General features: G+C 42.7%; 1 protein-coding gene across 1 annotated transcript in view; it reads right to left on the reverse strand.

Annotated features, from left to right (window-relative positions):
- Positions 1-169: 169 nt before the first annotated feature.
- Positions 170-11,116, reverse strand: part of apba1b (amyloid beta (A4) precursor protein-binding, family A, member 1b) — a 14,029-nt gene continuing 3,082 nt past the window's right edge. Inside the window, exons 3-13 of the mRNA XM_046861783.1 lie at positions 7,327-9,081; positions 7,135-7,248; positions 7,011-7,050; positions 5,649-5,794; positions 4,731-4,817; positions 4,391-4,594; positions 3,115-3,294; positions 2,219-2,431; positions 1,821-1,940; positions 1,401-1,541; positions 170-1,084 (exon numbers count right to left, since the gene is read on the reverse strand). Of these exons, the coding sequence (XP_046717739.1) occupies positions 1,013-1,084; positions 1,401-1,541; positions 1,821-1,940; positions 2,219-2,431; positions 3,115-3,294; positions 4,391-4,594; positions 4,731-4,817; positions 5,649-5,794; positions 7,011-7,050; positions 7,135-7,248; positions 7,327-9,042 (3,033 nt within the window). The 5' untranslated portion in view covers positions 9,043-9,081 and the 3' untranslated portion in view covers positions 170-1,012. The remainder of the gene's footprint in view (positions 1,085-1,400; positions 1,542-1,820; positions 1,941-2,218; positions 2,432-3,114; positions 3,295-4,390; positions 4,595-4,730; positions 4,818-5,648; positions 5,795-7,010; positions 7,051-7,134; positions 7,249-7,326; positions 9,082-11,116) is intronic.

Raw genomic sequence — 11,116 nt, forward strand, 5'->3', positions numbered from 1 at the left:
ATATTCGCACATTTTATAAGAAACTAAAAGGGGGGTGTGTGTGTGTGTGTGTGTGTGTGTGTGTGTGTGTGTGTGTGTGTGTGTGTGATTGAGAGATTGGACTCTACAGCTCTGGTTCTGGTTTGGTGTTTGAGGAGGAAATAATGGATTTTGAGCTTTAAAACAAAAATCATTTATAAAATTCTTTAATTATTAATGGAAAAAATCACAGCATTTACATGTTTACTGTAATTAAACAGATTATTTAGATTTTTGAGGTCAGTGTGATTTATGCATTTTTCTAATCAGTTTGCTGTAAATGTTAATGTTCAGATCTAAAATAAATACACATTTCCTTGACTTTCATTACTAACGGTTCCGGTGAAATAATTCAGAGCATAATATAACCACACACACACACACACACACACAGCAGTCTGATGTTAGTAAAGGTCCAGTCTTCAGTTCATAAATAAATCTCTGGATTTTAGTCTTTGGCTTATGAAGAAGTGTTCTGGAGGAGTGTGTGTGTGTGTGTGAGAGAGAGAGAGAGAGAGAGTAAATACAGTTATTTATACTTGTACACCACACTGATTTTTTTTGCTTGCATTTCAAAACTAAATTACGTCAATCGCTGCAATTAAATCTATAAATCTGCAGGGTTGTGACTGCGGCACTCGTATTGCGTAAACCTGCACTACATCTCCAAGAAATAAAAATATACCAGACACAGAAATTGAAATTTAACACAAATGCAACTAAATATAAATGACATATAATGTAACCCCACCTGTGGCTCCGCCCCTCCCCCGCTGCACTCAGTCTTTCAGATGTAATCTGGATTACACACCAGTACTGTTAGCATGTGTGGGTGACGTCGCATCTCTCCATCATTACATACAGTATTAAGGCTTATTTTAATATTATGTATGAAAAATCTTTACATCCAGTGTAAACACAACTGTAAACAATCTGAAAACCACATGAAACGTTAGCGAGTGTGTGAGGCTGAAGCATGTGATGCTAGCGAGGTTCAGATGTAGACCGGCTGTTCCTGAGCCGTCAGCAGGCGGTACATAGCAGCAGGCATCGTCTTCATGTGGATCTGAGAAGAATGAAAAAAAGCGTTTATATCCAGATAATGTGAACGTGAAGATCAGAAGATCCAGCTGCGTAACGGCTGTGATTTGCCCTGAATTCTCTCTGGATGTGAAGTAATCCGATTTAAATTCACACTAAAGATTTGTAACTGTAACAAGCTCAGGATAAGGAGACCAGGTGACCTCACAACTCTCACGTGGAGCAGGTTTACAATATAAACAGTAGAAACACGTAATGAAATCTGTACTGTGATACAAACACAAGCAGGCAAGAAAGTGTTGTAATTGTGTGTAGTCTGTTGTTGAGTGTTGCTTCTTTACCTCTCCAACTGCACTAGAAAGAATATGAACAATCTTCTCATGGGGCGTGGCCACCACACTGTGCCCATTAATCTCAATAATGCGGTGACCCACTCTGACTCCGCCCCTTTCTGCAATACCCCCCCTCATCAGACTGCAGATCTGCACTCAGATGTCAGAAACACAAACACTACAATCAGAGCAACACTTCAGGTTCATCACTACGTTACTTTTATTGTAGCTGAGTATAAATATAAAAAGATGAGAAACGTGCTACTTATTTTAGTATTAAACGATTACTTAGTGGACAAAACATTCATTTTTTAATTCAGCAAGATTCTAAAACTACACATTTTAGATTAGACACAAAGTTGGTCAGATTTTGAATAGTAATTAAATAACCAGCTCCTGGGCAATCAGGTTTGTTTCTGAGTTACCCACAATTCCATTCTGTACACTGAAGCCTAGTTGGTAGCGAAGGTCTGGTCTGCGGATGAGGACCATGGTGACTGGAGGACATCTGACAATGTTCATCTTAATCCTGGACTGAGACTTCAGGCCCTAAGAACAGGGTGCACAAACTTTTCCACACAAACTTGTCCATGGTAAACTGTTGAGTGTGAAGTGGAGAGTGAACATGACGATATTTATTGTAATGTTTTTGTTATTATTGTTATGTGTGTGTGTGTTACAGTAAGATGCAGTCTGAGAGAGAGTGAATGGGAGATAATGTGAGATCAGAGGTTGGTTGAAGTTGAGGTTGAAGCCAGTAAATGACCCTCAGTGTGGTGTAATGATGATGATGATGGGGAGGAGGAGGAGGAGATGAAGGTCCTTACCTTGATGATGCTCTGGCAGGTGGACAGGGGGAGACCCACCAGACTCGTCCCGTTCACCGTCATGATCTGATCTCCGATGTTCAGACGGCCAGATTTGGCTGCAGGTCCCGAGTGCATCAGACTGGCGATGATGACGGTGGGTAAGATGGAGCCCCAACCGGATTCCACAATGACCACACCAAGGATCTCACCTTTCTGCTTCTCTATGTACACCTGTTACACACACACACACACACACACACACACACACACCACTCATGTACATAAGAAAATGATCTTTCACATGTGATCTCTGAACAGATGTGTTTAAGCGCCAGGGTTTCAGCTCTGGTACAGATGTTACAGCTGTTAAGTGTGTGTGTGTGTGTGTGTGTGTGTGTGTGTGTGTGTGTGTGTGTAAAGGAGAGTGTGTGTGAGTGTGTGTGTGTGTGTGGCAGTGTGTATGTGTGTGTCTGTGTACAGGAGTATGTGTGTGTGTGTGTGTGTGTGTGTGTTTGTGTGTGTGTGTACGTACAGGAGTGTGTGTGGAGTGTGTGTGTGTGTAGGAGTGTGTGTAAGAGTGTGTGTGTGTACAGGAGTGTGTAGGAGTGTGTGTGTGTGTACAGGAGTGTGTGTAGGAGTGTGTGTGTACAGGAGTGTGTATTAATATGAGTAAAGCACACAATCTGCTCTTACATCTTTACTAAGCTTTATATAGATAAAGGAAGTGTGTGTGTGTGTGTGTGTGTGTGTGTGTGTGTGTGTGTGTGTGTGTGTGTGTGTGTGTGTTCTGCAGTGACCTCCAGCAGGAAGAGTCTGAGCTACAGAGCAGAACGTTGTCAGTTTAAAGCCCAGCTGTAGGTGTAAGAATTTTATCCTCTATTCTGTCTATATGTATAATGCTGTGTTTCACTCACGTCTCTGCAGTTCTCAGATTTGGAGAAGTGGACCAGATCGTCGTTGTACATGTCCTGAGTGTTGAGCAGGTCACTGTACTCCCTCTGACTCAGATCGTCCGGATCAATTCCGTTCGCTCTCAGGAACTCCTGATATGCAACACTGAACGACTGACCGATGGACTGAGCGATCAACTGAGCCTATGAACGAAACCGGAAGACAGAGAAAGAGGAAGAGGTTTGAAGAAGCAATTCCAGTAGTAATTCCAGTAAGTAAGAATAGAGAAGAAGATAAACCTTAATGTTCTCGCAGAAACACATTTATCTGCAATCATTTTAATTAGAAATAATCTAAATAGTTAAAAATATATATATATTTTTTTTAACAACCAGAAAGGGTTAGACAGACAGAACAACAGAGTGATAGAATGATAGACAGATAGAGACAAACATGGACAAAGTGATAGACAGACAGGGACAGACAGATAGAGACCGACAGGGACAGAGTGATAGACACACAGGGACAGACAGTGACAGACTGATAGACAGACGGATAGAGACAAACATGGACAAAGTGATAGACAGACAGGGACAGACAGATAGAGACCGACAGGGACAGAGTGATAGACAGACAGGGACAGAGTGATAGACACACAGGGACAGACAGTGACAGACTGATAGACAGACGGATAGAGACAAACATGGACAGAGTGATAGACAGACAGGGACAGACAGATAGAGACTGACAGGGACAGAGTGATAGACAGACAGGGACAAACAGAACAACAGAGTGATGGACAGATACAGACAGACAGATAGAGACAAACATGGACAGAGTGATAGACAGACAGGGACAGACAGGGACAGAGTGATAGACAGACAGGGACAGACAGATAGAGACAGACAGGGACAAAGTGAAAGACAGACAGGGACAGACAGAACAACAGAGTGATAGACAGATAGAGACCGACAGGGACAGAGTGATAGACAGACAGGGACAGACAGATAGAGACAGACAGGGACAGAGTGATAGACAGACAGGGACAGACAGAACAACAGAGTGATAGACAGATAGAGACAGACAGGGACAGAGTGATAGACAGACAGGGACAGACAGAACAACAGAGTGATAGACAGATAGAGACAGACAGGGAAAGAGTGATAGACAGACAGGGACAGACAGAACAACAGAGTGATAGACAGATAGAGACCGACAGGGACAGAGTGAGGGACAGACAGATAGAGACAGACAGGGACAGAGTGATAGACAGATAGGGACAGACAGACAGGAGCTTACATCCTCTGACTCGAACACGTGACAGATCATCCTGTACTGGTGCTGCCCGTCCTGTGCTGGGTTCGAGTGCTGGGCGTCGGCCGTCTCCAGCTGCTCCTGCACACTGTGAGAGCGAATCATCTTCCTGCGTGCCATCAACACCACCATGTTCCCGATGTCTGCGATGTATGAGATGGTCCTCAAAGGGTGGTCCATTATTGTATCCTGCCATGCATCATTCACAACAAAATATTACAAATTTGTGTGTGTGTGAGTGTGTGAGTGTGTGAGTGTGTGAGTGTGTGAGTGTGTGAGTGTGTGAGTGTGTGTGTGTGTGTGTGAGTGTGTGTGTTTTGTTTACCTGTGTGTCAGCGCTGAGAACTTTGATCCTCTGAGTTGATACAAAGAGATCCACCTCAGTAGTATTGTGAAGCTCAGCTCCTGCAGCCTGAACATCAAGAATAAGAACATAAACCTTTTACTGTATAACACCATATAACACACACACACACACACACACACACACACACACACACACACACACACAGCTGTAATGTTTAGTATTGTCTGTCATCCTGTTGCTTGTAATCAGTCCAGTTATCCACAAAACAAGAATCAACCGGACCCCAAAAACTGAAGAAACAACAGCAATCACAATACCATTCATTACCTCTCTCTCTCTGTCTCTCTGCCCTCTCTCTCTCTCTATCTGCCTCTCTCTCTCTCTCTCTCTCTCTCTCTCTCTGTCTCTCTGTCTCTCTGCCCCCCCCTCTCTCTCTCTCTCTGTCTCTCTTTGTCTCTCTGCCCCTCTCTCTCTCTGCTCTCTCTCTCTCTGTCTCTCTCTCTCTCTCTCTCTCTCTCTCTCTCTCTCTCTCTCTCTCTCTGCTCTCTCTCTCTCTCTCTGTCTCTCTCTGTCTCTGCCCCCCTCTCTCTCTCTCTCTCTCTGTCAATCTGCCTCTCTCTCTCTCTCTCTCTCTCTCTCTCTCTCTCTCTGTGTGCGCGCACGCTTGTTATTATGGGATGTTTGGCTGAAGGTGAACAGGGTGGTGTGTTGCCATGGTGAAGACTCCATATGTGTATGAAATGCTGATGGTGAGAAATGTGATCAGTGAGATGTTTGTAATTGCAGTGACATGAGCAGCCTGGAGCCTCAGAGCTGTCTCTTACAATCATCTCCACCTCACTCACTGAGGAGTAATGTTCAAAAGTGAAAAGTTCAGCTGAGGAACATCACTTAATATTTAGTTAAATCAATGCCAGTGATCACTTTATATCTCACCCGGACGCGGCTCATGGCCTCCTGAGCCTGCTGCATGCGAGCGCATTTACTCGGAGTTCTCTCAGACAGCAGCTGTGTGGAACCCAAAAAACTGGCTGCAAATATGATTCCATCGATCAGATCATCAGGATCACATGGCCCTGGAACTGAGCACACAAAACAGAACACTTACTGAGGAACATCTCTGACCATAAACATTACAGAGATGATATCTAATCCAACCACGTATGATTATGATTATGATTATGATTATGATTAATACTATGCCAAAACAAACACTGAATTCTGATTAGTCAGAATTTGCTGATTAACTGTTTAACAGGAACTAAATTGTTTTATAAACTTCATGTGTAACTCTAAAGCAGTGGTTGGTCTTCAGGGTCAGCGAGTCCTTCTCATAATCAGAGTCAATGACTTACATTTTTTTTTTTTATATATTTGTTCATAAATATTTATGACCTCATTCCCAATAATTTCTACTCTTCATTCCGTAGTGTTTCTCTGGGCTATGCTGCTTCCTTTAGTGTCTGTTTATGTTGGAGTTTTTATTTAATCAGATTTCAGCCTTCATGCGTTGACGGAGTCAAAGAAATCTGTGATGAGGTCTTCAGGATCAACACTGCAGCCACCTGGAGTTTCAAAGCTGCTGCTTTAACCAGTCTGAATTTGAGTTGGTGACACCGGGGCATATTGTCTCTGTAATTTGTGCATTTTCCGTCCGTTCCCATTTCCCATTCCTTTGATTGGACGGTCAGAGAGAGCACTAGTCGGAGCTCACAACCTGCATCTGTATCAAACTGCACAATATTATAAATATATTGTCTGCATTTAGCCGTGTTACATTCACCTCCACAATGACTAACAGATGAGAAGAAGCTGATTTGGTCACAGATACACTTACAAGGACATTTACAAGATGCTCTTTTCAAGAAAAGCTGGACATGGTGAGGAAAAGTCGCCAAAACAGTTCAAAACAGTTGTTAAGCTTTTAAATGAACCTTTTATACTTTAAAATAAAATCTTCTTTCCTGTCAAATTTCCACCTCAACACAATTTGCCTTCATTTGAAATCCCCAGGAAAACCGTAATTTACAGTTTCTGTGGTCAGAGGAAACCCCACAGTGATGTGATGAGGTGAATATGGATGCTTGTGCTGGAGATGATGTATGTGAAGGTGCAGTTGTGGCTCCAGTGAAAGGAGACGTGTTGAACTGTGTTCATTGGGTTTCTTGCTTTAGTATTAAAACTCTTTTTCATGAATGTCATAATCTTCTTCAGAAGTTCAACCTTCTTTTCAACACACCACTAAATCACAGATTTTTTCATGTGATGATCGGTTAGATTTTAATAACTGGATCTCACCATCAATGTATGTGGGGAAAGCAGCCAAGTTCCTTCTCAACTGAATACAGAAAACAAAACAGCATTAAAATGGTGTAAATGTGGTTAAAACATGGTACAGAAAATGACAAAATGAGCAATTCACCTCTTCCGCTGTTGGTAAACTGGGACTGATGTCTCCTTCCTGGAGCTCATGAGTTCCTGAAACTTCGGCCCCCAGAGGAACCTTGTCATTTGAAGCTAGAACCTGGGAACATGTCTGACAGAACAGAACATTAAAGAGCACTGAAAGAGATTAGTCTGAGTTGAGGATGGAGATTGTTGAGAAGACACTTACTGTGTTCTGAAGAAAGGGAAGCTGTGGAGGAGATGGGGGTGAATAAAGGTTTGGACCACACTCTTCCATCGGGCTGATGTCTCTCCTCATTACCCAAACTGGCTCTTTGGGTTTGTCAGGTGTGTATGGGGAACGCACCGTCTTGGTCTTCACTTCCTCAATAGCCTCCCTTATGTCTCGTATTGCCAGAGAGATCGCATTTCCAGAAATATCAGCAGATTCTTGAATAGTATATGTTCTGTCTTCTCCAGAGTTGTGTGCTGACTTCTCTTCTCTGTCCATTACTGGCAAACCATGATGAAGCTCACACTGCTCCTTCCTGATCTCTGAACATTTATTTTCTACACGATGTCTCCAAACATTAGTTGTGCCTCTATCAGAAGTGCTACATTCATCTCCTGACTGTTCATCATAGTGGTGTAGTCTGGATCCAACAGAACCCTGTGCTTTCTGCTCCTCATGCAGACTGTTCTGTGGAATATCTTCACTGAGAGACATATCATGTTTGTTCTCAAAGTCCCACTGTTCCTTAGACGGTTCCTGATACCATCCTGTTTGTGGTGAGTGGTAAAGTTCTCTGTCTGATTTTGTTGGAGTCACTGGGTAGATTTTTGGACAAGACTCAGGGACTGATGGATATGATGTAGAACAGGTTTCTGAACTAGAGTCTGAAAATGTTTCTTCATACGACTGAGCAGCGTTTCTGAATTCAGGACTCATGTCAGTGCTTGCAGCAGTGGAGCTGAACATAGAACCTGATATGGGCTCCATTGGATAACCTCTAAGTGGTTCTGAGAAAGGCTGAGACTGGAAATTCTGGACTGTTATTTGCTGATGTGGAAATTCTGCAAAAGGTGGCACATCCACTCTGATGGGTCCAGACCTTCTACTGGTTTTCCTACTACCTCTGAACTTATCATCATTTGCCATGGAATTCTTCTGCATATGATTCTGTTCTTCATGTTCAGCTTCTCTGTGAGGCTCTGTCCCTTCCTCTTTCTGTTCAAGACATCCTTCCTCCTTCCATTGGTCTATCCCACATTTGCACTCCTCCATCTGCTCTCTCTCTCTGTTCTGATGCTCAGTCTGCTCAGAGTGTGCATGAAGGTTACTCTCAGTACTGGATGAACAATGTAGACCTGGGCTACTTCTAGCTTGAGCTTCTACAGATGGCACTTTCTGTGGAGAAGGGTTTGGTTCTTCCTGAGAAGGGTTCAGATCGTCCTGTGAAGATGGTGTCATCAGTTCCTGGGAAGACTCCTCAGGTGACAAAATGTCCATGGATGAACTGCTCTCAGGTGCATCAAAGGCCTGAGGTGCTGCATGAATCTGTCTGGGTTGCAGTTGATGTCTGTGCTGATGCCCACCATCACCACTCTGTCGATACCTCAATCTGCTTGAACGTTGCTGCTGACAAAGTTGTGGATCTGCATCTCCACTCTCATTCGACCCTCTAGGGGTGGGGCAGGGGGCAGGTTTTTGGCTTTCTCGTGGTAGAACTCGGTTAGAACCAGGCTGCTCTTGGTGTGATTGTCGGTAATGCCGATGATGATGATGATGATGATGATGGGGATTTCCCTTGTAATCTTTGCTGTTCAGTTGGCATGGCCTCCACCTCGGATGGCCTCCTTCTACAGGTGAACCGTTTGGGTGTCTGATGCTTTGAGGTTGTGTGGCTTTGGTCTCCACCTCCTCTAGCTCCTCTCTGTGATTCATGGCTGGTGCTAAGTGCTGGACATGATGGTGCTGCACAACCTGATTTGAGGGGGGAGAAAAAAAATCACAATAAATAACATAAGTGTGAGTGTTGGATCAAGATGGGTGAAGATGGTTGAAGATGAGTGAAGATGGATAAAGATAAAAGAAGATGGAAGAAGATTGATGAAGATGGTGAAAGATAAATGAAAGATGGAGGAAGATCAATGAAGATGGGTGAAGATGGATATAGAGAGAAGAAGATGAAAAGACACACAGGCCAGAATCAAGCAGTTTTATGAAATGCACTGCAAAGAATCTTCTCTGGATAAAACCTCAGTCCCAGTGGATGGATGGATAAATGGATGGATGGATGGATGGATAGAACTTTGTCATTGTATAGTGCAGGTACACAGCAACAAAATGCAGTTTAGCATCAACCAGAAGCGCAAATAGCAGCAATTGTGCAAATTGACAAGTGCAGATAAATATGTAAATATATGTACAGTATGTAAATATATGTATATATAAACATATATTTATCATATAACATTATCTGATTCTGATATGTACAGTGAGTAAATATAAAGTAAAACTTGTGTGAACACTGTAGAAAAGTACAAGTGAATAGTTCTGAGTTTATGGCAGTGTAAATGTGCAGACACTGTTGTGAAGGAACCACAAGTAGAAGGATTTGGCGTTGAATAAAATGTGCACAAGTCCACTATATATATATATATAAATATAAAATATTAGTCAGGATGTACAGTAATGTGAATGTATAAATACACAAATAAACTAGTGCAGATGTTTGAAGGCACAATAATTGTACAGAATGAGAAGTATAAAAATACAGTATGTAATATGTATACAGTGTTTATCCAGTGTTTATCCAGTGTTTATCCAGTGATCTAATAGTGTAGTGTAGAGTTCAGTAGGGTGATGGTGAAGGTGATGGTGATGGTGATGGTGATGGAACGCCGTGTTTGAACCTGCTGGTTCTGGTGTGTATGTTTCTGTATCTTCTTCTTGATGGAAGGAGGTTAAACAGTTTGTGACTGGGATGTGAGTCCTTGATAAAGTTTGAGCTCTGCACAGACATCTGCAGTGGTGAAGGTGTTCAATGGCAGGTAGTTGTGTGGTAGTGATGCGTCAGGCGGTTTTGACCAGACTTTGCAGGTCTTTACATTAACACACAGTGGAGCCTTCGTACCATACAATGATGGAGTTGGTCAGGATGCTCTCGATGATGCAGCGGTTGAAACTCGTTAAAATCCCCGGAGACAGATGAGCTTTCTTGAGACTCTTAAAAAAGTACAGGTATTGTTGTGCTTTACTAACCAGAGCTGAAGTGTTCTGGTGCCTGGACAAATCCTCAGCGATGTAAACTCCCAAGAACTTAAAGCTCCTTTACTTTGATGTAGACTGCGGAGTGTCTCCTGCTGTTAGATTTACAAAAGTCCACAATGAGCACTTAAATTTTTATGCCGTTGAGGGTCAGGTTGTTGGTGGGACACCACACTGTCAGGCTTCAGATCTTTTCCCTGTATTTGTTGTTGTTGTTGCTGATCTGGCCGACCACGGTGATGTCATCTGCATACTTGATAAAGAGATGGACAATGCAAAATTTCATCCAGACCCTGAACATCTGGTATAACGTCAGCCCCTGAAAAAACTGTGCCAAACAAATAAGTCTCTCAGGAGCATGATGGATGCTCAACTTCTACTTGAGACACTTCTGTACAATAAATCATAAAAACTGTTACACAACAACAGAATACCACACCATGTGACTGTGACCCCGTGAAGATCAACCCTGAGCTCTCTCACACTTTATACAGTTCAGTTCAGTTCATGTTTAATTGATTTGCGCTTTTAATAATGAACATTGTCTCAGAGCAGCTTTACACAGATCATGTGGTAATAAAAATCAAGATGTTCTTGATAAGTGTAAGTTTGTCCCCGATGAACAAGTCAGTGGCAGTGGATTGGAGTCTATCACAAGAATGATTAGAGGAGATTTCATCTGATCACAACCAAGCCTTCAGAGAACCCCCACTCGAACAAATGAACATACTGAGCTCTGCATGGAAAG

The sequence above is a fragment of the Silurus meridionalis genome, chromosome 11 (assembly GCF_014805685.1).
Source record: "Silurus meridionalis isolate SWU-2019-XX chromosome 11, ASM1480568v1, whole genome shotgun sequence".
Taxonomy (NCBI): Eukaryota; Metazoa; Chordata; class Actinopteri; order Siluriformes; family Siluridae; genus Silurus; species Silurus meridionalis.